Here is a 24,714-nt window from a genome sequence, read left to right on the forward strand (position 1 = left end):
GGCTTCTGTGAGACACAGCATGGGACAGTGGCCTGGCCAGAGACTTGGGCATGCATCTAAGGGCTGTAAGCCTCAGTTTCCCTATCTGTAAAGGTGTCTCCACCCGGGAGCATTTTGTGAGGATTCAGAGAAACTGCACATGGAATGCTCCACCAAGCCCAGGAACTTACCAAGGTCTCATCAATGTGAATGATTCTATAATTGCCAGGCCTCTGCCAGGGGTTCTGAATGCTCAAGCACAGACCAGAGCCCATGGGGACACCCCTGTGCAGATCTTCTCAACCATTTCTTTCTTTCTTTTTTGAGACAGTTTCACTCTATAGCCCAGGCTGTTGTGCAGTGGTGCGATCTCGGCACGCTGCAACCTCTGCCTTCCAGGTTCAAGCGATTCTCCTGCCTCAGCCTCCCGAGTAGCTGGGACCACAGGTGCTTGCCACTACACTCAGCTAAATTTTTGTCTTTTTAGTAGAAATGGGATTTCACCATGTTGACCAGGCTGGTTTCAAACTCCTGGCCTCAAGTGATCCACCCACCTCAGCCTCCCAAAATGCTGGGATTACAGGCCTGAGCCATCGCGCCTCCCCTGCTCAAGAAGTCACACAACTCTTGTCATTCCAAGAAATCTTAATTTCTTTATTGTTTGACTTTTTGACTCAACAATTTTTTTTAAACTTTTTGTTTTTTTCTGAAACGTTCTTGTTGTTATGAGCCTTTTGTTTTGTTCTCGTTAAATGCACTCGACCCAAAATTGGTTTGGCATATCGAAAAGGAGACCAAGGAGGGAGGGGCTGGGGCGTGGGAGGCGGGGAGGAGGCCCGAATGGACAGAAAGTTGAGGATGAGAGAAGAGGAACATAGAGACAGCGAGAAACACGTGGGGAAAGAGAGTTGGAGACAGAGAAAGGGAAGGCAAGGGAAAGCCAAAAGAAACCAAAATCCAGAGAAAAAGAATTAACAAGATTTAGGAGCAAATTTCAGGAGCCCAAGGAAGGGAGTAGGAGAGGAAACCAAGACCCTTCTCTGTACCGTCCCAGCTGGGGTGGGGGCGTCAAGGCACCAGGTCTGGTTAGGTGGGGGGGACACCTGGGCTCTGGGGGCAGCTTTGCACTGGACTGCAGTGGTGTCCAGCCCCAGCAGGGGGCCCTGCCACACAGCTCTGAGGCCTGGAAGCCACTGGGCGATGCCGGCTGAAACAGGACTGATACACCCTCTCTCCCTTTGATTGTCCGAGTCTGGAGAAATACAAGGAAGGCTGGGCAGGGAGGAAGTGAGCCTCCCTGTGTCTCTCAGCCCCCCTGGAACTCTCCCGGCCCTCCTCCTGGTGTCGGGGGCAGCCACAGGCTATAGCTGGGCTGCTGCCCGGGCCGGGCCGGCTCTTTGCCTGCCCATGACTCCTGCCCGCTCTTCACAGACCTCTGACCGCCCCTCCACACAAGAGCTCCTAGCCTAGTGCAGTCCAGGAAGGTCCATGGAACTGTCCCCTGCCCTCCTCAGAGTCGTCTGGCAAGACTGTCCCTGGCCTCACTTCTCCTCCCCATCTAGACTTCACCCATAGTCTTCTGGTATAATGGGTTAGGCCTTTCTACTAGAAAAAGCCAGAGTTGGAACCCAACCCCACCTCTTCCCCACACCTGTTCCCTTACACGGGACAAACCACCATCTTTGGTCTGACCCCTTCTCCCCTAATTGATGGGGACAAGCCAGCCCCAGCTCCCCAGGAGAAGGGAGGGGCTTTCTAGCAGCAAAAAGGGTCCCTCCAGCCACCTACCTGTCCCCTTCCCCCCAGTTCCTTCCCAGAGCCCCTCCCCCTTAACCCAACAAAGTTCATGGCAGCAGCAGGCTGAGACCCGAAGATGTTTGAAAACTCATGGCACTTGTGAGAAAAGAAGGAGGGGCAAAGAGACGGGGAGAGGTCAGAGCAGAGGTGGACGGGCCACCTCTGGGGAAATGGCAATGCAGGGGCTGGGCTAAGGTGGCCTCAGGGCTATGCTACCCCTAGAGTTGAGGGGAGGGGACTGGGGAGGCTGGGCTGACAGGCTGGAGAGGAGGGGCTGGGAGAGGTGCTCAGGAGACATCCCAAGCCTGGAGCTTCCAGGGTCTGGGATTTGGGGTCAAGCCCCCCCAGCACATGGGTGTCCTGACCCCAGCCCTGGCACCTGGCTTCGTCCTCCCTGCGGGAAGGTGGAGGGTAGGGAAGGTGATCTCTCACCTTTGCCCCTTCCCCCTCCCCCAGACAGAAGACCACGTTGCCACTCCAGCACCCTCCTCAGCCGTACCCATGCCCTCCATAACCCCAGTTCCTCCCCATTTTCCCCCGGCCATCAACCTCTCTAGGTGGGAAATCAGCCCCATTTTCCCCAGCTAGAGTCCCCAAAGCAATATACAAGAAGCAGGAACTCAAAGGGACAGCGCAGCCATCTTGACAAAGCATCTTTGGGTGTGAGGGGGTCTCCCCCGGGCCGATGGGGAGGGAAGGGGGAGACAGGCCTCTGGTCCTGGGGCAGGCAGTGAGGTACACGCCCCAGGAGGGCTGATGATGCTGGGCAGGCAGAGCAGGAAAGGAGGGGACAGAAACGGGTGCCAGGAAGGAAATGGGTTCTTTGTTTCGCTGTTGCATCTAGATTTTGTTTTCTGTCTCTGGATTGTAAAAAGCTGCTCTGGCGGCCCGCCCGCCCCGGCGGGGACTGGGGATGCACGTACACGGAGAAGTCCTGGCTGCCGGGCCGGCAGCGCCGCTCTGCTCCGGAGAAAGCCCAGGTTGGCCCGGGCCGCAGGCTCCCGGTGGCTTCAAGTGATGAGATTTTTTTTGTCTTTTTTTTTTTTTTGTCTTTTTTTTTTTCTTTTCCATTTCGTTGAAATATTTACAGCAATGGGGAAGGAGGAGGAGGAGAGAGGAAGGAGTAAGAGGGCCCCCTAGGGAAAGATCCAAGCCCAGGACCCACTCCCCAGGGAGATCCAGACCCAAAATCTGCTCCCCAGATAGCCGAGCCCACAGGACTGGGAACTGCCCAAATATGGCCACCCCTGTGGGCTGGGGGCCCTGCGGGGAGTTGTGCTTCATCAGGAGTCGCCCCAAGGGAGGGGGTCATTGGGTGCACTGGGAGGCAGAGGGGGCAGGCTTGCTTGGGGGGCAGGGACCAAGAGCAAGGGGAAAGGAGCTTCAGAGAAAGTTCGACCTTTAAACCACCAGCCACCACCGCCCAGTCCCCCTGCCCTGTGGCCTTTTCCCAGTCTCCAGGGAGCAAGGAACTGTAGTGCAGGAGGAACCTGTCCATCTGTCCTGCCTCACTGCTCCCTCTGGGTGCAGCCGGCAGCATTTCTGGCTGCGGAGAGGAGCAGCTGACAGGTTCGATCCAGTGGGGGCCTTTGGCAACCTCAGAAGCTGCCCCTCCCGCCCAGGGAAACTAAAGCCCTCATTTCCCTTCACGGCGTAGAAGGGTGGGAGAGTGGAGAGTCTGGAAGTGGGCTGCACCCTTCCAAGTTCTCCCTCCTCACTCCCCTGGGGACCTCTGGGCTCCTCCTCACTACACTTCCCCCAAATAGAGCTGGTGCGTGTGGCTGGTGGGAAACCCTGTCTGTGAACCCTGGCACCTCAGGCCCCCAAGTCAGAGTCCCCTGAGGGGACTGTAGGGCCCATGGCTGAGGGGCACCTGGAGAGAGTGGCCCACCAGCCACTGCCTCCATCTGTCTCCCTCTCCCACCAGAGCCCTGCCCAGGGTTCCCTCCCTGGCCTGGGCCACCAGCCCCTGGTCCATGAGGTCCCCTCAGAGACTGGTGACCAGCTGCATCTGCCCGTCCCCATCGGGCCCTGGCCCCTCAAGGCCTGGGGCTGCCAGGTAGCCCTCGTGGCTAGGACGCCGCACCTGGTAGTAGCCCTGCAGGGGATTCCGGGCCACCAGGGCTGGCGGGCGCGAGGTGTAGTAGATTTCGGGGGGACCAGGGGGTGCGGGAGGGGGTGGGGGCAGGGCCTCACTGGGCCCCTCAGGGCTGCTGTCCGGGTAGGAGGGTGAGTCCCGCAGGTTGGCCCCGCTGGCATAGAGGGAGTCCCGGCCCGGAGGGGAGGAGAGGGGCCGGCTGGTGGCGCCGTCCTCGGCCGTGCAGCTCTCCGACTCGTCCAGATCGCTCTGGTACAGCACCGACTGGGCCCGGGGCAGCAGCAGAGGCTCCTCCAGGGCCTTATAGAGAAGTTCAATCTCAGCCCGGTCAGCACCCCCGGGCCCGCCTGCCTCTTCCTCGCCCCCGCCCCCTGGCACAGGTGGCACGGGGGGCTCAGGCGGTGGAGGGCCCTTGGCCGCGCTGCTGCTCCCCCGCAGGTTGTTGTGCACCAGCTCCGAGATGATCATCTTCTCGAAGGCCGCCGCATCAGCTAGGTTCCGGCCTCGGGGCGGCTCGGGGCCCCCATCCCCGGGAGGGAAATCCCCACTTCGCAAGGAGTAACTGTTGTTGAAGTTGCCGTTCAGGGGCAGGGTGTCCATGCCACAGGCTTCCCGGCCTCCCAAGGGGTGCTCTGCAGGGCAGAAAGGGGCTGGTAAGGTAGAAAAGGGGCCCTGGATCCACTAGGGGTTAGTGAGGGGATGCGGTCTGTGTGAAGTGGGGCTCGATTCCTGCTGGTTTTCCGTAGGCTTCCCCCTACCCCCTGGATCTCTGGTCTCACATCCCCTTTCTCCCTCACTGGCAGTAGAGACACCAGCCCAGCAGTGGATTGATGAAAGGCAGGGGACAAGGACCAGTTCCCCCAGGGACTCATCCTCAGCTGGAGGCTCAGAATCTCAGCAGTGTGAGGAGGCCTGGGCGACAGGATCCCTTTCCTATGCTCAGACCCTCAGCACCTAACGGCCCAAACTCAATGAACACCATCCATTATCTTCCATTCGGCTGCCAACCAGAGGCTGTATGTCGGGGGGTGGGGAGATGTGGGCATGGGAAGGGCATCCCGAGTTCTCCTCAAGTGAGGCATCTGAGAAGGCCACTGTCTGTCCCTCCCCCAGCCTCAGAAACATCCCCAGGGAAGAGTCACACTTACTGGGTTCCCGGTAGCTCCCTGCAGGTGGCAGCCAGGAGAGAAAAGAGAAGGCGAGGGTAAGCTTGAAATGCAAGTCCAGGCTCCAGTTCTGGGGCACAGAACATCCCAGGCGGAGGTCCCTTGGGACACAAACCCTCCATTTCCCAACCTGGGATGCTTCCCCCGTGCTCTCACCTGGGGAGTTGAAGACCGGGGGCGAGGAGGGATTGAAGCCCACCGACTCGGCGATGAGGGTGTTGTAGGGGCTGGTGCCCCCACGGGGCTGCAGCACAGGGTTGGTCAGCAGGTGGTTCCCCATGGTACCTGGCCAAGGGATCAGAGGTCACAAGGCGGCTGGGAGCCTCTAGAGACCGGCGCCAGAGGCAGAGGGACGCCTTCTCACCTCGATTCAGGGTTGGGGTGCTGTTGATGTCACCCGCCATGAAGGAGGACTCCGTCTGTTTCCTCACAGTGTCATTCCACATCCTCCGAATTCGGCTCTGGGGACACAACCCAGATGTGAGGGGGTCCTTGGGCCACCCACCCTCTGGCGTCTTTTTGAGACCGCTCAGCCAATCATCATGATCAGAAACCCAGGCCAAGCCACTCCCCGCCTCTCAGGCTCTAGGTTCCAACACTCAGCCCCAGGGAGCCCTGTCTGGCCTGATACCTGAGTCCCTGTGTAATAGCGGGTGTTGCTTCGCATGGCTGAGGTCTTGAGGGATCCGTGAGTGCCCCCGGGAGGGGAGCGGATGCAGCAGTAGGAGTGACGCAGGCACTTGCTGTACTCCTTGTGCACCTAGGGGGTGAGGAGGACAGTCAGCTGGTCGGGACGCTGGCCTCCTCTCTGATCCAGCCTACCACAGGGCTGGTCACAAGACAGCCAGCCTTGGGAGGCCAGAGATCGAGCTTCCAATGACTATGTTGCCCTGTTCAGCAACTTGCAAGCCATGGAAATCTTGCTGTCCCCTGTCCCCCAACAGCCAGCCGATCAGGTTTCAATCTCTTCTTACTCAGGCCCATCCTCTTCTCCACCTCCACTGACAGTTTTTCATTCATTCATAAAATCAACAGAGCATTAATGAGCATTCGCTATGTGCCAGGCACAATTTAGGCCTCAGGGATGGTACGGAAGACAACAGACACAAATCCGTACTTCTGAGAGCTTATATTTCGGTAGACAGAGACAGAACATAGATGAATATATAAATATGCAGGCTGTTGGATGGTGTTACGTGCTGCAGAGAAAACTATGGCTGGAAAGGGGGTTAGGCAGTGCTGACTTGGGAGCAGGTTGTGATTTTTTTTTTTTTTTTTTTGAGACGGAATCTCGCACTGTCACCCTGACTGGAGTGCAATGACGCGATCTTGGCACATTTCAACCTCCACCTTCTGGGTTCACGCGATTCTTCTGCCTCAGCCTCCCGAGTAGCTGGGATTATAGGCGCACACCACCACACCCGGCTTTTTTTTTTTTTTTTTTTTTGTAGAGACAGGGTTTTACCATGTTGGCCAAACTGGTTGTGATTTTAAATAGACCAGAGGAGGCCAGGCATGGTGGCTCACACCTGTAATCCCAGCACTCTGAAAGGCAGAGGTGGGTGGATCACCTGAGGTCAGGGGTTCAAGACCAGCCTAGGCAACATGGTGAAACCCCCTCTCTACTAAAAATACAAAAATTAGCTGGTCGTGGCGGTGGGCATCTGTAATCCCAGCTACTTGGCATGATAACTGCTTGAACCCACAAGGCAGAGGTTGCAGCGAACCGAGATCGCGCCATTGCACTCCAGCCTGGGGACAAAACGAGACTCTGTCTCAAAAAAAATAATTAAAAAAATTTAAAAACCTAAAAAAATAAATAGATCAGAGGCTTCATTTAGGCCAACGTAAGAACAGGGGCTGCACTCTGAGGAGGGTCCACATCTAGGTGTCTGAGAGCGGAGGTTGGAGGGAGGGGAGCCGAGGGGCCCAGATCAGAACATAGGGGCCTGGGGTCCCCTGAAAGGACATCGCTGTCACTGCGTGTGAGGTGGGGGCCACGCAGACACTGTCTTTGACCATCTGTCTGAGGGGGGGCCAGGACAGTGTTGGACAGATGGACAGAGCAGGGACACAGGCCACCTCCTCCCTTGCAACCAGGATTCTCATGATCACTGCCTCCGCCACCCCCTGCCTTAAGCCTTACCCGCTTCACCATTCCCCAAGTCTAACAGCAGTCTCCATCGCCCGCACTGCTGCCAGGGCTGACTCTACAAATGCCTCAGCTCCGTCTCCCCAGCTTCAGTCCTGACAGTGCTGCCTGTACCCCCTACTCCCTGCCCACATTCCCCGGCTACTGTTGTCCCCTTTGTTTTTTTTAAATAGAGACAGGGCCTCTGTTGCCCAGGCTGGTCTCGAATTCCTAGGCTTAAGCGATCCTCCTGCCTCAGCCTCCCAAAGTGCTGGGATTACAGGCATGAGCCACTGCACCCAGTCCTTTGTTTTTTGTTTTTTTTTTCTTTGAGACAGAGTCTTACCCTGTTGCCCAGGCTGGAATGCAGTGGCATAATCTCGGCTCACTGCAACCTCCGCCTTCCGGGTTCAAGCGATTCTCCTGCCTCAGCCTCCCAAGTAGCTGGGACTACAGGCGCCCGCCACCATGCCCAGCTAATTTTTATATTTTTAAAGTAGAGACAGGGTTTCACCATGTTGGCCAGGCTGGTCTGGAACTCCTGACCTCAGGTGATCTGCCCGCCTCAGCCTCCCAAAGTGTTGGGATTATAGGCGTGAGCCACCGCGTCTGGCCTGTATGTTTTCTTAAGATTCAGATTTTTACACATTTATTTTAAAAAGATCCTTTCTGGCACCACAAAATTCACAATTATTTCCTGAACTATGAATGCAGGCAGTGCTCCCTCAGGGTGGCTCCCGAAGTCCTCCCCCTCCCAGGCCTGACTCGTGGCCCTCATGGTGGTGAGGGTTCCCCATCACCAAATCTGTCCTGCTCTCACTCCTCTAAGCTGCTGTATCTTGCTTTTTTCCAGAACCCTCTTCACCTGTGGTTAAACCCTCCCTAGCCCTGAGCTCGTGCTCCCCTCCCTGTGGACGCAGACCTGACCGTAGAAGCCCTGCAGCACTCACTGGGGGCTTGAGGGAGCCCCTGAGTCTCCTCCACCCTCGCTGCCTTTTCCTGGATGCCCAGGAAATGTCTCCAAGGGAGGCTGTGACCCAGGACCCCGCCTCGACCTCACCTTCTTCTGTAAGGCGCAGTGAAAGACGAAGATGAAGACCCCCTGGAAGGCGTTGAAGGTGGTGAAGAGATAGGCCATGACCACCGACTCCTTGTTGATGAAGAGGAGGCCGAAAGCCCAGGTGAGGCCCAGCAGGAACAGCAGCGCAATGGCCCCCAGAGCCCAGGATCTGGGGGTGGGGCGATAGAGGTGTCAAAGTACCCACGGGAGGGGACGGCCTCAGCCCGGGCCTCCCCTGCAGCCTACAAAGGGGGCCCTTGGGTGGGCCTGGGCACTGTCTGCAAAGCCCTGAGCAGGCTGAGTGGGCCTTAGGGGCACTGGCCTGCCCAGGATGCCTCCACCCCAGCCTGGGCCTGAGGGAAAGGTACTGGGTCGGGGTCGGGGTATTGTGAACATCAGTCATTCCTCTGCCACCTTCATTGTTTCTGCCGAATTTCCAGACCACTGAGGCTACATTTGCTGCCTATTTCTCTTTAAATTGCCCTTAAACACACTCACCTGTTGAATTTAGCCTCACCCTACACAGTCATGCCTCTAAAACCACAGGTTGGACATGCTAATGATACACTTTCTAAGACCCATTAAGTAGGCACATAGCGACCACAATAAAACACCCCTCTTGGTACTTAAAACCGCAATATGTGTCACCAGAGGTGACTGCACTACCTTTTAGGACACCCTGGAGGAGGTGGGCCCCGTGCGGGGTGGGGGTGTGTGATGGGGCAGGGGGCAGGCAGGGGCGAGGCTCACTTAATGTTGTCCAGGCGGCTGGAGTCAGGCTTGAGCACAGATGAGCTTCGGATCATCTTGTGCAGGGTCACCATGAGGAACACCAGGTTGACCTGGGGGCGGGACAAGGGACAGGCTGGGCTGAGAGTGGCCCTGCCTCCCTCAGTGAGCACTGAGACATGGGCCCGGCCTGGCGAAGTCTCAGCTGTGGCCCTCGCCTCTGCTGGGAGAACCCTGTATCTGCCCCTGAGGTGACAGTGAGCTAAATGACATGACTGGCAATTGAATGCCACTCTTGGCTGCTGGGAGGACAATGCCCATGGCCTGACATACGGTAGGGGCTCAAATCACAGTCCCCCAGGTGAGTAGCCCTCAGCATCGGAGCTCCATGAACCCAGCACACTCTCATCCTCTCAGCTGGTGGCTCAGTTCCGATGTAGGGAGTGTGTGTGTGTGTGTGTGTGTGTGTGTGTGGTGGGGGCAGGGGCTGGAGTCAAGGCCAGCCTGGATGAAGGAAGATGTGGTGCTAGGGGTGTCACCTCCCAACTCACCACGATAACGAAGGAGACGGGCCCGATGAAACTCCAGATGAAGTAATTGTCCACTCGGAGCCAGCAGCTGTAAAGGAAACAGGGCTGGGGTATAGAGAGAAGCTGAGGAGCCATTCCCAGCGACCCATGAAGACCTAGGACTCTGCAGGTTACAGCCTCTGGGATCAGGAGGAAGGGAGGCCACCGCCCTGAGGGTCCTTTCCCAAGGGGTGCCGCCCAGCAGGGAACCACGCGGGAGGAACCGGTGCAGGGCTGGGAGGTGGAAACTCACGCCTTCTCGGTGCCATAGCTGCGGTAGTCAATGGCAGCCGCGATGCCCACCACCAGAGCTGGGAAGCAGTAGCCGCCCAGGTAGTAGTACTTGGTGCGGGAATACTCGCTCTCAAACACCTCCACCAGCAGCAGATAGAGGTGCACGCCCTCCAGGCACAGCCAGGAGAAGGCGGCCAGGAAGAAGTAGTGCAGCAGGCCGGCGAAGATGGGGCAGGCAATCTGCAGGGAGCACCGAGGGTGAGGGGCTCGGGCAGGCGTCCCCTTTCCTCTCCCGGCCCCCCAGGCGCTGGCCGTCACCTGCCCTCGAGTCCCAGCCCACCTCATACTGAGTCTTGTCGATCCCGACCAGGAAAAGCAGCTCAGCCAGGAAGAGGTTGATGCACAGATTCTTGTGGATGGTGTTGCGGTCAGTCTGCAGCCCCCGCAGAAAGCAGAAGGTGGAGATGCAGATGGCCAGGCAGACCAGGGAGATCACGATGCCCACCCAGGTGATGACCGACAGCAGCAGCTCGTTGATGCGGCCCTGGTACTGGGGACAGGAGCAGGGGGCACGCTCAGGGCCTTTGGTTTTGCACACTGGGCTCAGCCAGGTGCCAGCTGCAGACAGGGCGCTGGGCAAGGCCATGAGCCACGAGGACTTCTGGTGCCGCCAATCTGGCAGCCCCCACCCCTCTGCACGCAGCAATGCGCTCACTTCCTCATGCTCTGGAAGGCTTGTGGAGAGATGACTAATGTGACACCAACTTGATTCTCCAGAGTGCCTTGGGAGATGGTGGGACCATGACGATACATGACCAGAGAGAACCAGATGCATGGCCTCATGCCCCAGGCAAGACTAGGGGCCCCCCACAGCCATGAGGCCGGCCTCCCCAGCACTGCCCATGATCTCTCTAGGATGCCATGCAAAGCCAGGCCAGCAAGCGGGCCTGCCCGGAGGAGCAGAGCGCCAGCCAGCTTACGATCTCGCGGTGAGCCATGAGCACGGCAAAGTTGGTGAGGTGGCTGCAGGCACACGTGGTATGGGTCTTGTTGGACTCCACCAGGCGGCAGCCCTGGGTCGACCAGTAGCCCAGCATGGAACGCTCCGAGTAGTTCCAGAAGGAGCAGTTGGCATTGAAGTGGTTCTTGTCCTGTTGTGTGGTGGCGCCGGGGTGTCAGAACTGGAGTCAGAACCGGGGAATCCCATTCCGGCCCCCCACACCTGGCTACAGGGATGGTGCCAAGTATCAAAGAAGTGCCTGGAGTCTGGGGCTCCAGCTGACATTCTAAGAGCTCTGGGGACAAATGGCCCAAGCTACTGAAGTGGAAGAACCCATAACTTGTTCTCGAAGTGAGCACATGGTACAGCGGCAGGTACACAGCTTGGGAACACAGAGGGTACAGGGACCCCCATGGAGGGAGGAGGACAGCTCAGCTCACCTCCAGGTGGGCCACAGTGAAGATGACAGGGTCCATGAGGAAGACACGGCTGGACTCCTTGTTGATGGATGCTGCGATGACCTGTGAGTTCACCACTAGAGAAGCGCCCCCAGGGCCACCCGGGCCTGCTTCACCGGCCAGCTTGACTGTGGCATTCTCCGTGGACAGGAAGAGGCCCAGGTTGTTGTAGAGGATGAAGACAACTTTGACCACCCCTGGCGAGGACAGGCATGTTTGGATGTGTCAGCATCCTCAGCTGGCGCACCTCTGTCCAGGCCCCTGGCTTCCTAGCTCGGCCAGCTCCTCAGGCCTTGGCCATGCCGGCCACTGGGACCTCTGAAGCCACTCCATAGCCCAGGCAGGTGGGGGGCAGGGAGCCCTGTCCACAAGACCACTGCTCAGCCGAAGGCAGTTCGAAACAGCAGGGCAGTGTGCCAGGACACATGGGCTGGGCCTCCGACCCACCCATTCTCACTGTGTGACCTTGGGCAAGCCCCTGACCTCTCTGAACCTTTGTCTCAGTGGCCCCATCCTGTCTGAGCTGTGAGGCCCAGGAGCCAGCTTTGCAACTGTAAGGCTCACCCTTGGGGCTCTGCAGCACTTCAGGGAACCCATGAATCCCCTCAAATTTTACACTAGCAGGAGGAAAGTTCAGGACTGCTGCCCTCCACAAATGGCACAGAGATGCTGGCACAGGGCTAGGGGGCGGGGAGGGGGCTGCCTCCCCACCCGAGGCCCCGCCAGGGACACTGACCATTGCGGCTGTTCTGCTTGATGGTTTTGGCAGACAGCTGGATGGAGTTCTTTCTTGGGTACTCCTCCTGGGGGAACACCAGCTCCTGCACCTGGCCCTCTGTGTTCAGGACTGTGACTTCCAGGACTGTGGGGACAGGGGAAGGCAAGGCACACGCAGTTGGGGTCTGTTCCCAGTCCAGGGGCTCAGGCTACAGAACAAGACCCTGTGGCAAGACGCCCAAGCGTCGGGTAGCTCCTCTGCGGCCTCCAGGCCAGAACCCCATGGTTTAAGGTTCGTATCTGAGTTTGCTCTGGGTGACCGTGGCACTCACCCACGTTCTCCTTGGCAGCCAGGAAGCGGGCAGGCTCCCTGACGTTGTCGGCCAGCAGGAAGGCACCCTCCTCCAGGACGTCCAGGAGCATGGTGGCCGTGTGCACCTGCTCCGTGGCATTCATGTCCTTCCAGGACTCCAGAGCTTCTGGCCGGAGCAGATTGTCCACTGTCTCCACCACGGCCTGCGCAGGCAGGGGGGATGGTGCTGTGAGCCCCTCAACACCCTCTAATTCCTTGGGGTGGGCTCTGCATGCCCTCTTCTCAACCTATACCCCTATTCTCCCGTCAGCCGGAGCCCACGGTCCTTACACTGGGACCCCTTGGGTCTCACCTTGATATAATCCTTGCAAGTTCTCTCCCGCTTGTGCATCTAGAAAGAGATGGAGGTGATGTCAGGCCAGACCTCTGGACGCCAGTTCCCTCACCCCAGTACTGTCACATCTGTACAGCTCTCTCATCTGTGGCTACCACTGCCCCAGGGCTGGGCTATCAGCAAGACATTCCGTAGGGATCCCCAACACCCAGGACCGTCTGAGGCAGCACAGGAGTGAGACCCAGCAGTCCTTGGGCGGGGGGGTCCTTCCTCTCTGAGGAAGGGAGTGGAGGTGGCAGCCTGGCTGGGAGGTACCAGGTTGGATACTTCCTGTGCCCTTGGGGGCAGGCGCCTTCCCCGCGCCAGGTCAGCGCCAGGTCTGCGCCGCCACCAGGCCCCACCTTGTTGTAGTTCTTTCCGGCTGACTCGCGCTCGATGGGCCGCAGGGCCTGCAGCTGGGCGTCCAGAATGTCCAGCAGCTGCTCCATCAGCTTCACAGAGGAGGAGACGTCCCCCGCGTAGATGGAGCCCCGGGTGTGTCGGGCCAGCTCGCTGGCGATGTTGGCCGCGTTCTCCCCACTCTTGATCTGTATGAGGTGGGGGGCAGGGAGGGGAAATCCCAGGTCTGTCAGGGACCATCCTGCCCTCCCCAGCTTCCCTGGCCTGTGCAGCCTCTCCTCTTTCTCTCTCCGCTTCCCCATCACCATCTGCCCTTTCCCACCCCATCTGTCCCTGCTCCCTTTGTAGGCCAGAGAGGTGACCCCGCAGTCCTGCCTTCCAGACCTGCCAGCCCGAGTCTCCCCAGTTGCTCCACGACCCCCGCTGGGCCCTGGGCCCTGGGCCCGAGCACATGTGCCTGCCTGCGAGGGGTGGTGGCTGGTACCTTCTGGGCCACCTGGTTGACCCAGGGGGAGGTGCAGTTGCTGAGGTCAGGGCCCCGGGGGTTCCAGAGCCCCAAGGCTGGTAGACACTGGAAGGAGGCAATTCCTGCAGGGACAGACAGACAGGAACAGACAAGGGAGCCAAAGGGAAGAAGAGAAGGATGGGACGGAGAGGGGGAAAGGAGATGACAGAGAGCGGGGGACGAGCGGGCGAAGAGGGAGGTGAGGGAAACACGGAGAAACAGACATGAAGCGGGCCGGACAGTTGAAAGAGGCGCCACTCCCTTCGCCAGAGCTCTCCCTCCTGCCCCCTTCTGTCTTTGCCTCCAAAATCAGACCCTTCCAGCAAGGCCCATCTTGAACGCCCCCTCTCCACAAAGCACCTGCCAACCCTCCCCTCAGATCTCCAGGACACGTGGCCCTGCCCTTTTCGCACTTCAGCTGGCCACCCATGTGAAACTGGCTGTGCCTGGGGCAGTCACAGGTCAGTCTGAGGCTGGGAGCCAGGTCGCCTTCTGCAGGCTCCCTGCAGGTTCCGCAGGCCGGGCCAGGGGCACTGAGTGGCTTCTGTGCCCTGAGAGCTCTGCTGGTCACTGGGGATGACCCCTGCCCTCAGAAAGCCTCTGCTTCACAGCAGAGACCACCACCCACACATGCATTTGTGCTAAGCTGCTGGGGGCATGGCCCCCATCCCTCCCCTGGCCGCAGCCTCTGTACTCACCTCGAGTCCCCTTGGGGCAGGGTCTCTCCACCAGCATGCCCTGCTGGGTGGCCGGCCACTGGACCCGCCGCACCTCTCGGGGCTCGCAGAAGAGCTCAGGGGACACGTGTAGATTCGGGGCTGGGGGCCGCCGGGTGCTGGGGGCTGGGGCTGTGGCTGGAGGCAGATCAGGTCCCAGCTGGTTGATGGCACCCACTGGGTGCGTGGTGAGGGGTGCCCGGCGGAGCGGGGTGGTGGCTGCGGGCGAGGCTGTGCTGGTGAGGGGCGTGGGCCTGGCTGTGGTAGTCGTGCTGAGGGGTGGGGAAGTGGCTGGGCCTGGAGAGGGGATACGAGACAGGGTCATCCCCGTGCTCAGGGCCATGCCACAGCGTACCTGGGCAGGGGGTCCCAGGCCATCCTAGCATCTTCCTCGCCTACTCAAGTGGAAACACATGCTGGGCCCCACTGGGTCTGGGAGTTGATCTCCCCTGGCCTCTCTGTGGCCACCAAAGTCCCTTATGCCCATGGGACCATATAAAGTAGCAAAAGGTGGTAAAAATCCATTATGTGTTCCGTAAGGTCTGAGAGAACAGTCAGGAGAGGCAGGGACAGAGGTGTCTGGGGGACAGGAGCCCTCCCCGATCCAGGTCCGCCCCGCCACCAGGCAGGGGCTGAATACCACCGCCTCCCACCCTCCTTCTAGCTGACTTTGGCTTATGTAACCTGGCTATGCTCCTTCCTTCTGGGGGCCTCAGCTCCCCCTTTTGCAAACAAGATGGGGTTACATCAGGCTTCCTGGAGCCCTGGGGCGGCACAGAGCTAGCAGGGCAGCTAAGGGGGGTAAAAGAAGACTGCAGAGTTGCCCTCAGCCCGGTCAACATCAGCAGCTCAGCTCTTTTGTGGATACTGGACTTCCACCCAGGATTTTGGTGGATCCAAGGGTTCCTGGAGTAAAGGTGCCCAAGCCCCAGGGAGAGGCAGTACAGTTCAGTGGTTGGGAGGCTGGCTTGAAATCCTCAAATAACTTAATCCCCTACCCATACAGTGCCTCAGTGTCCTCATCTGTAAAACAGGGCAGTAAGGATCCCTATCATAGACCATGAGGAGGAGATGAGTTAATGACTGTGAAGTGCTTACAACAGCGTCTGTCACATGCTGTGAATTTCCTTTACCTCCCGATCCCCAAGAGCTCACAGGATGGGGCTCCCCACCCTGGGACCCACGGGTGGGTGGGGGTGGAAGGGACAAAGGCAAGCGGGCTCCATGCCTGGAAGTGAGTCGTCCTCACCAGCACTGGGGTCGGGCGGCCCGAACTCCAGGCTGTAGCGCACGACGAAATAGTTGTTCCAGACATACAGCTGGTTGTCGCGAGGGTTGTAGTCAACGGAGGAGATGAACTGGTAGGGGTTGGGGAAGGCGAGGCTGACAGGCTCCTCGCGGTTGGCATTGGTGTTGAAGGCATAGTCCACGCGGTTGCCAGCCGCCTCGCTGTCATCATCCACGTACACGGAACGCAGCACGTACAGGACCCCGCACACCATGAAGGCGTTGGACGCCGACCGCTTGTCGTAACCCGTCTCCCACGTGCCCTCGAAGCGCAGTGTGTAGGGGTTCAGCTGGCTCACCACCAGCCGCCCGTTGTTGCCCTCGGTGGCGTAGATGACCCACAGCCCATTCTCATCCACCGCCAAGTCAATGTCGGTCTTGCCGCCCCAGCGGTAGGGCGAGGTGTCGTGGTAGTTGGCGGTATTGATGACCGTCTCCCCGCTCTTGATGCGCGTCCGCAGGTCATACTTGACAATGTTGCGCGTGCGCTCCTTGTTGTAGAAGACGGCACCGTCATAGACCACAAAGCCTGTGCCATCCACGCGGTTGGGCAGGCGGTAGGTGGTGGTGTGGCGGGCGGCCACGTAGTCCTCCCACGAGGCGTACTCAGTCAGCGTGTCCGTGCGGTAGGGGATCCAGGGCATCACGTAGATGCGGTCACCTGCCTGCAGCGGGTCCTTGCACCACGCGCCAGACTGGTGCTCCGACTCGTGTGTCGAGGTGGGCTCCAGCACCTTCTGCAGGGTCCCTGGGCACACGAAGACTGGGCAGAGCGGGCAGGAGGGGAGGAGAAGGGAGAGGAGGGGCAGAGGCGAGAGGGAGGAGAAAGAGAGAGAAGGGGGAGAGAGGTAAGTTGGTCACGCTGCCGGCGGGGAGTCAGGTTGTCCCCTCCTGCTGCTGCAGTCACGGTTGCTTGGTAGGGCTGGTGATGGGAAGGGGGTTTCCGGGCTGGGACCCGACCCCCCTCCCCACGCCCTGCCCAGCTGCCCCTCTCCCTGGAAATGTGAGCCCTGAAGGCCATTAAGAGCAGGGTTAGTGGGGGGAAGTGGTGCCCCTCTTCCCTTCCCTAGCTGCTAGAGACCCCACAGGCTGGGGAGAAGGAGTTGGCAAGAGCCCTCCCAGAGGTGGTCCCGTGTGATTTAAGTGGGGGCAGAATCTCCCCACTATAGTCACTCCTGACTTTGACGGTCCAGGGACTTAGCACCCGGCCCCTTCTCCCTCTTCTCTGCCACTTAGGGAAGAGCTAGGGTCCAGGGTCCCATCCTTCACCAACCACACCCGGACAGACTTTTTTTTTTTTTTTTTAACTCCACTTTCTTCCTCCTGCAAAAATTGCAATGTAGAGTGATGTTCCCATACCCACTGTGGGTGTCAGGAGTGTCCCCCTATTCTAGGCTGGGGGAAGGGTAGGGGTTTCAACTCTCTCTCCAGGTTCCTGATGCAGCCTGTGCCCCACCCCCACCCGGTACCCACGAAGTCAGTAGCCGAGGAAGGGATTCCCAGAGGCAGCTCCCAGGCTAGGACAGGGAACGGAGAGTCTGGCCCCTCCTGGAGGGCGCCCAGCCCTGCCCCCAGCCGGCAGGGTCTCTCATGGGGTCTGGCTCAGCAGCAGACAGTGGCACTGTGCACAGGGGTGGGGGTGGGAGTGGGGACATGGAGAGGGACAGGACTCCCGGGAGAGTTGGGGAGGGAGCGGAGAGCTGTGCAGAGGGAAGAGAGACAAGGGGGTATGGGGGCTTGGCGAGGTCCTGGCTCCGTGGGAGGCCGCGCTGCAGACCACCTGGGAAGAAAGGGTTAGTGCTGGCGGAGGAGAGAGGGGTGAGCAGAGAATTCACTCCAAGGCCCAGGCCCGACTGAGGGTCCCTCAGGGGGGCAGTCCCAGGTCCAGCTCGGAGGGGGCAGGGGAGGGAACCAGGCGCTAGGATAAAGACCCAGCCCGCCCCAGCCAGGCCCCCCACCTCCCCTGGCCCGGACCCCGATTTACCTGCGACCATCCCCGGCTCGGGAGGAGGGACCAAGGCAGCGCTGATGTCAGAAAGGTGGGGGGCCCCGCCCCACCCCCCCAATCCCTGAAAAGGAGGAAAACCTCAACTGCATCTCGTTGGCCGCTGCTGGCCGGCCCACCCTTGCCCAGTCACGTCCCAGCGCCACCTACTCCTAGCCTCCCCTTGACTGATCCTGGGGTCAGTGTGGCCAGACCCCCCACCTCCTCCCAGAGTGCCGACATCCATGCGCCCCTCCATCCAGGATGGCCGGGCCTCCCTCACCTCCCGGCTGGCAGAACCCACACACAGGCCGGGGCGAGGGCGGAGGGTTTGCAGTGAATTCTCTGCTCCTGCTTGGCCTGTCACCAAAGCAGCTGGCCCCAAGGGGACCGGGTGGGGGGAGCTGGGACCTGGCACCGGCTTGGGGGGCAGCCCCAGTGGCAAGAGGGGCTCGGGCAAGAGCTAGTCCTCATTCCCCACCTTCAGCAGGCTTGGGAGGGAGGGGGACAGGCAGCACTCCCTTCACAGCGTGGGGACAATGTGGCTCAGGGCCCCCGGCACAAAGCAGCCAGGAGGATGTAGTTTTGTAGAGGGAGAGAAGCCTGGGACATAGAGCTGGGCAGGAGCCAGAACGACCCTGGCTTGGGCCCTGGGGACTGGCCATCTCCCTGTCCCTGATGCCCCGAGGGGGTCGGCCTGCACACTCCGTCCAGCACACTGGCTCTGCCCAAGCCGGTCCCCACCCCCGCCAGGTGTGTGGCATCTAAGGGGACATGTTTGTGTGAGGGGGATGGTGGGAGGCCTCAGAGCCTAACCTGCTCAGAGGGTATCAGGGGAGGAAAAATGTGGTTAGAGGTCAACCCAGGGGAAGGGGGAGAAGATGAGGAAGGGTCTGTCTGGGGCCTTGGACAGCAAGGACCTTTCACCAGCACCAAGCTCCCAATCCCTCCTCTTCCCTCCCTTGCCCCATCACCCCACCCGCCCTGCCCTGGCCCTCGAAGAGAAAAGCTCCAGTGGTGCCGCATCCAAACCAGTGGGCCTGCAAGAAGAGTGGCTGGTGCTGGGAGGGAGAGAGACTCCAGGAGAGAGAGAGGAGAGTGGAGGGGTGCGGTGAGGGGGCGGACCTCGGGCCAACAGCCCAGGCCTCTCTGAGATGGGGTAGAGGGGAAGACGGGGAGGGGAGCAGCTCAGAGGGGCCCTGCCCCACCTCCTTCGGAAGGGATGCTCCACAGACCACTGTAATTTCAAGGCAAAAGGGATCCCTAAAGGCCATTCCTCCAGCCCCGCCCGCTGCTGCCGGCCTCAAATGGGTAATTTCCCAAAACTTTCAGGGGAGGAAATGGTCATCTCTAACGTCTCACCCTAGAAGCCCCTCAGCAGCAGCACCTCCGCCCCACCAGTAACGGACAGCCCCATCCACTAGGGAGTTCTCTGCCAGAAATTACAGAGTCTGTGGAAGTCCCCAGACTGTGCCCCCCCTCCGCCCGCCGCCCCTCTCCCTGGTCCTCTAACCACAACAGCCCAGAAGAAACCCTGACTGCAGCTTTGCAAGTGTGAAAGAAACAGAGAACACGCTCCCCCACCCTTCGCTCCCCCAACCATGAGGCCCGCCCCCGCCCCCTCGCCCTCATTTTTTCATTTTTTGGCAGGCTGCCCCCTCCCAGGGCTGGGGACAGCTGACACCCCTCCCCAGGGCTGGGCCCCCAGCTGGTCAGAGATGGGATCGGGTTGGGGGTGGGGAGGACTGGTGCTCCGTGCTCCAAAACAGCTCTGGGCCTTGGAAACGTCAAACCAGAAGGAACTTAAGCCACCAGGAGCCCGAGACATAGGAGGAATCTGCTCCCCAAAAGGAAAACAATGGTGTCCCCTCCAGCCCGCCTCCCCTGAACCAGAAACATGTTATAAAAGGTACAGGTGAAGGAGGAAGAGAGAGGGGAGAGACAGAGAGAAAGAGACAGAGAGAGAGACAGAGAGAGAGAGACAGCTCACCCGGTGCCCCAGTGGGGGAGCCGGGGAAGGGAGTCCCTCCCTCCCCACCCGCCCTGGATGCTTATACACTTCTCCTGAAGGAGGCAAAAGAAGTATGAGAGAAGGCCAGGTCCCCTGAAAGGGCCAGGGACCAGGAAGGAGGGACAGAGAGAGACAGAAACAGCGAGAGAGAGAAATTCTGCCCAAGCTCAGAGAAGAGCTTCCGTGGGTATCTGGAGGGTGGAGATGCCCGTGGCCGCACCAGGGCTGGCCCCACTGGGAGGACAACCCGGGGTTGGGGATACCGACCGGACCGAGTGTGGGTGGGGGAGAGAAGAAGGGGCCGGGAGGGAGGGCAGGTCACATAAGTATGGTACAGGTAGAACAAAGTGTGAGTTAGGGGTTAGCATTGGTAACAGTGCGTTTACCTTTCTGCTCCACTTCTACTTTAAGCATCGGAAGAGAGAGAGAAAACAAATTGAAAAAAAAAATGTGCAAGAAAAAAAGAGAAAAAAAAAAAGAGATTAAATTGCTTTCGTTTCTTTTCTGGCAACACGCCCCCTTTTCCTTTCCTTCCTTGCTCCTGCTTCCCCAACCCCTTCCGTAGCATCAGCTTGGGCCCCCGCCCCCAGGTCCCTTCCTCTGGGGGTGGTCAGGTGGGGTGAGAGGGTGCCAGGGAGACAGTCAGAGGGATGAGGGGGACACACACGGGAGGGAAAAGACACAGAGAGACACAGGTGTGGTAGGGGGGTACAGGCAGGCAGGCGGACAGAGCCCTCAGGTGGGAGGGGGCACCCTTGGTGCAGAGGGGGCAGGGAGTGGGGAGCCCCAGCTGGGAGGTGGGCTCCGGTCAGAGGGGGCACCAGGGAGTGGTGGGGTGGAGGAGCCACTCGGCTCCCTTCCCACCCTGCCTGCTGCCCTCCTGCTAGAACCAGGGGCCCCAGGGGAAGGGGTTCAGTGTCTCCCAGGGCCTGGGCCCACCCTCAGCCGAGAAACAGGCTGAACTCCTTCCCCTTTGTGCTGGCCTCACCCAGGTCCAGCTGACTTCCCCCAAGCCCTCACAACCCAGAAGAAGCCAACACAGAGAGAAGGAGGCAGAGCCAGACACAGAACGACAGAGAGGCAGACAGGCAGTTGCACCCGGACCCCAGAGAGAGCCAGGGTCGGGGAGACAGAGGCAGAGAGGTGGCAGGGGTGGGGGACACAGACTGGGTGGGACAGCAGGTGGGGGCACAGACACGCTCCCAGGCTCCCCAGGGGCAAGCCTGAGGTTTGGCTTCTCTGCTTAACCCACCCAGGGCCCAGGGGCCCAGGAGATGGGAGTTCCGCCCTGCCCGCTGCCCTGCGGACGGGTGGCACCTAGGGGAGGAAGGGGCACGGTTAGACTGTGCTCAGCTGCAAAGCAAATCCAGCATTAGTCGGGCTTGTCCAGTGTGTGGGCGGGTTCCCACACATCACATGCCCCCTGCCACCCACCCCTGACCCACCCTCACCAGCACTTGGGGTCACCCCAGCCTCTGAAGCCCTGGGCCAGGTGGCTGCCCAGGCCGCTCCCCTCTGCATCCCTGGCCCCTCAGGAACTTCTGACCAGAGGGACTGGCTCTCCTGGCCCCTCTCTGAAGCTTCCAGCATGGAGCTCCACAGGGTCAGCCTCTGGCTCCCTTCCCAGCGCCTCACCCAGGGCCTGGCACTCAGGAGATGCTCAGCGAACATTTGGGAGACAAGTGAGTGCCTGGCCTCCCTGTCCTCTAGCTATCTGCTGTCCCCCTTTTTAACTCCAGCCTCCTTCCTCTGGAGGATCAGGAGTTAGCTCTGCCCCCAACATCCACCCTGTATGTATGCACACACGTGTGTGTGCATGTGTGTTTGTGTGTGCGCGTATGTGTCTCCTGTCTCCCCAAGGGCTCAGGCTATCTCTCTTCCATCAGACAGGCGGCCGCCCATCCTCTGAACTGTCCTGCCCTCTGTCCCTGGAGCCCACCTGTTCTCTGTCGGTTGTGGCCCCTGGACCACACTCAGGGCCTCGGCTTCAGGTCTCTCAGCTCCTCTCCTCCCCTAGCTTCTTTCCTGCCACTTGATCTGAGCCTCTCGTCTACTTGCTTTGGCTTCCACTTGGACCAGGGAGTTTTTCCTGCCCTTCATCTCACCGGCCTCGGGAGAAGTTGGGTTCATTATCTGTTGTTATTTTAATTTTGATTACCACAGCAATAATTGTAATTGACAAGAGGCATTACAAGGAGTTGCAACAAAAGCAACAACTACCAAGTGTCCAGCACTCACGAGGGGCCAGCAACTATGCTAGGCACCTCACGGGCCATCTTTCAAGAACCCTGTCTACAGATGGGAAAACTGAGGCACACACATGGCTGGCGGAAGCAGGCACCATTTCCTTTGCATCTATAGCTCGTGTGCACACAAGCTTGACACACTGTCGCTACTCCTTGCAGCTTCCAAGGGAAAGCTTTTGACCCCTCTTCACCCCATCACAGATGAATAAACAGGCTCAGCTGGCTTAAATGGCATCGGTAATATTACTGAGTACATCCTGAACCAGGCATGGGTCTGGGCGCTGGGGCGGCGGGTGAAGACGAAGCCTCTGCCCTTGGGAAGTTTACACTCGGCACTCAAAACCCTGCCACCGGGAGCGACTCTGTGGCCGGCCTGGGCCAAGCGCTTCTCACAGGTCATCTCGTGGACTCCCTCCTCCTTCCGTAGTGGCCCAGAGAAATTAAGTCATTTGCTCAGGTTTCAGAGCCAGAAAACTCAAGAGTCCAGTCGAGCCTTGAACCTACACCCATCTGACTGCCCCCGCTGCGCTGAGCTCACTGCCTCCCGCCCCCTTTCCCGGCTGCCCCAGCCGCGGGAGTCGGCCGTGTCCCCAGTGCTGTGGGGAGGCTTCAAGGAGCAGATGGGCATCCCCCTCGGTGGTGGCTGAAGGCCTCAGGCGCTGAAAGGAAAGGACGAGGAGTAAAAGAAGAAAATTACGGAAGCACAGAAGGGATCCTGTTTCCCCAGCATCGAATCACCTGCGAGGAGAAATCAAAGGTTGGCGGGGAAGGTTGGGGTGGGAGGGGAGAGGAGGGAGAGTTACAGGGCCTCTTGGTCCCCAACCCCGGCCCACCACACTCAGACACCCTGATGGCCCTGCCTTCTCCCCACCCTGCCCGGAGGCCCTACCACCAGGTTGGCCACATGGAACCCATTGTGGGAGGAGAGGGGAAGGGATAACGGGAAGGAGGGAGGGAGGAGAGAGGGCAGGAAAAAGGTGATGTCAAGGGTGGGGTGCTGAGGAGGAGAGACCCTGTCTTTGTCTGATCCCCTTGGCCAGGTGCAAGATGGGGAGGCTCCTGGCTCCCCAGATCACTTTCTTCAGGCGGCCTGGAGGCCATCCTCAGTCCACCATGGCGGTATTTCCTTTGCAGACAGGAAGTGCCACATGGTAATGGGGAAACTAATGGGGAGCTATGAATCTGTTGAAAATGCCCCCAGCCCTTCACCCTGGATCTGCCACCAGGCCTCGGAGGGTGGTATGCCGCTCTATGGGTGTAGAGTCCAGCTTCCATGATTGGGAAGGAGTGTGTGGGGAGTGAGGGTGCTGAGAGAAAGAAGAGGTGTTGAGAGGGACAGTGGGGTTAGGTGAGAGGGAAGAGAAGGGTAGATGAGAAGGGTCAGAAAAGGAAGGGATGTGAGAAGAGGAGGGAGGCAGATGGGCGAGAAAAGCATTGAGGCCAAGGGAGAAAAGAGAGATGTAAGTGTGCCAGGCAGAGCACGGGACCATAGCCTGGCAGTGTGGAAATGAGTACAGGGTGCATGAAGAAGCAGGGTGAGTGGGCTGGGGTAAAGAGAGCTGGAGAAGGTGCCCTCACAGGAGGTGACAGAGTCTGTGAGGTGGGGGAGCAGGCACTGAGTAAGGACAGTGGTGTCTGGGAGAAGAGAATGTGTGTTGGAGAGAGCAGGCCCGGCTGTCCCCTCTGTGCCCAGGCCCCATGCATGTGTGCGCATGTGTCAAGGTGTCTCCTCCTCACTCACTCATGGGGGAAGGGCCCGCGTCCGCACAAGGAACAAGATGACTCACTGTAGGGGACACAGTCGTACTGCACCTCCAGGTACTTGTAGGTCCCAGGACAGGGGTCAGGAAAGGCATCCGAGCCGGCGACCACCACGCACTGGGTGCGGTTGTTACACCTTCAGAGGAGAGAAAGGGTATTGGGAAAGAAACACATAGACTGGATTGGGGGCGGGAGGGGTTCATGCTCCAGGGTCATGGTGTCATAGACACCCCCAAATTGGGAAGGGGCAGTGGAGCTGGAAACCAAGTGATATAGTTTGGATCTGTGTCTGCGCCCAAATCTCATGTTGAATTGTGATCTCCAATGTTAGAGGTGGGGCCTGGTGGGAGGTGACTGGATCATGGGGACGGTTTCTAATGAATGGTTTTAGCACCATCCCCTGCGTGCTTTTGAGATCTGGTTGTTTAAAAGTGTGTAGCACCTCCCCTGTTCTCTTTTCCTCCTACTATGGCCATGTAAGACGTGCCTGCTTCCCCTTCAGCTTCTGCTATGATTGTAAGTTTCCTGAGGCCTCCCCAGAAGCAGAAGCTACTATGCTTCCTGTACAGCCTGCAGAACTATGAGGCAATTAAACCTCTTTTCTTTATAAACTACCCAATCTCAGGTATTTATTTATACCAGTATAAGAACGAACTAATACATCAAGCCCAGAGTCCTTTTCTGGGCACTTTTTTGTTTCCTGCCTGCTCTCTCTTTCCCACCAGCGTTCTTCTACTTTCAGCCCCAGCACAGCATCATCCTCAGAGCTGAGAAGGAGGAGTCACCCCCTCAACAGTGCTTTCCTGGACACCCCTCATCACTTTCATTCTGAATGTAGCTGACAATATTATATCCTTGGCATTTTTCTTTAAATGGACTTTAAAGCCCCCGCATTGGTCACTGGAGAGTAATACATGTGAAGCCATGCACGTGAGGTGGTGCCTCTGCGAACTTACGATCAATGAAATGTTCAGTGTCCAGCTGTGTCCACTTCACACCATCTCGTGGACACGTCCCACCCTTTGGGCAGTGCTGCTGTGCAGACTTATAGCCAGGGCAGCCAGGAGAAAGCGTCCCCAGGGAAAAGCCATTCTCAGTTCCCAAGAGGGAACTCCTCCAAGTCACTGTCAACTTCCCAGGGGGCTGGCTAGCATCTAAGGGGGAACCTATTTAACAACAACAAAAAGATGTGTCTCATCTGCTATCTGTCTCTCTGTCCC

The 24,714-nt window shown here is 59.0% G+C and overlaps 1 protein-coding gene, 1 long non-coding RNA gene and 1 pseudogene across 4 annotated transcripts in view; 1 reads left to right on the plus strand and 2 right to left on the minus strand.

Annotated features, from left to right (window-relative positions):
* Positions 1 to 606: 606 nt before the first annotated feature.
* Positions 607 to 2,351, minus strand: LOC112613010 (annotated as a pseudogene). Its single transcript, XR_003116904.1, has one exon. The product of XR_003116904.1 is annotated as an uncharacterized LOC112613010 (transcript).
* Positions 607 to 24,714, minus strand: part of ADGRL1 (adhesion G protein-coupled receptor L1) — a 64,286-nt gene continuing 40,178 nt past the window's right edge. Inside the window, exons 4-24 of one of the 2 annotated variants that reach the window (XM_025368106.1) lie at positions 23,521 to 23,630; positions 19,874 to 19,888; positions 15,455 to 16,255; positions 14,188 to 14,502; positions 13,469 to 13,572; positions 12,987 to 13,172; positions 12,604 to 12,642; positions 12,271 to 12,454; positions 11,958 to 12,083; positions 11,204 to 11,418; positions 10,744 to 10,914; positions 10,104 to 10,313; positions 9,783 to 10,003; positions 9,512 to 9,578; positions 8,982 to 9,073; positions 8,232 to 8,400; positions 5,672 to 5,800; positions 5,405 to 5,501; positions 5,197 to 5,325; positions 5,023 to 5,040; positions 607 to 4,506 (exon numbers count right to left, since the gene is read on the minus strand). In XM_025368106.1, the coding sequence (XP_025223891.1) occupies positions 3,764 to 4,506; positions 5,023 to 5,040; positions 5,197 to 5,325; positions 5,405 to 5,501; positions 5,672 to 5,800; positions 8,232 to 8,400; positions 8,982 to 9,073; positions 9,512 to 9,578; positions 9,783 to 10,003; positions 10,104 to 10,313; positions 10,744 to 10,914; positions 11,204 to 11,418; positions 11,958 to 12,083; positions 12,271 to 12,454; positions 12,604 to 12,642; positions 12,987 to 13,172; positions 13,469 to 13,572; positions 14,188 to 14,502; positions 15,455 to 16,255; positions 19,874 to 19,888; positions 23,521 to 23,630 (4,141 nt within the window). In that variant the 3' untranslated portion in view covers positions 607 to 3,763. The remainder of the gene's footprint in view (positions 4,507 to 5,022; positions 5,041 to 5,196; positions 5,326 to 5,404; positions 5,502 to 5,671; positions 5,801 to 8,231; positions 8,401 to 8,981; positions 9,074 to 9,511; positions 9,579 to 9,782; positions 10,004 to 10,103; positions 10,314 to 10,743; positions 10,915 to 11,203; positions 11,419 to 11,957; positions 12,084 to 12,270; positions 12,455 to 12,603; positions 12,643 to 12,986; positions 13,173 to 13,468; positions 13,573 to 14,187; positions 14,503 to 15,454; positions 16,256 to 19,873; positions 19,889 to 23,520; positions 23,631 to 24,714) is intronic. The other variant, XM_025368107.1, reaches the window with a different exon arrangement.
* On the plus strand, positions 8,022 to 24,105 carry LOC112613011. The gene is made up of 2 exons (XR_003116905.1): positions 8,022 to 8,352; positions 21,651 to 24,105. It is a non-coding gene; the product is annotated as an uncharacterized LOC112613011 (long non-coding RNA).

Source organism: Theropithecus gelada, chromosome 19 (assembly GCF_003255815.1).
Source record: "Theropithecus gelada isolate Dixy chromosome 19, Tgel_1.0, whole genome shotgun sequence".
NCBI classification, from domain to species: domain Eukaryota; kingdom Metazoa; phylum Chordata; class Mammalia; order Primates; family Cercopithecidae; genus Theropithecus; species Theropithecus gelada.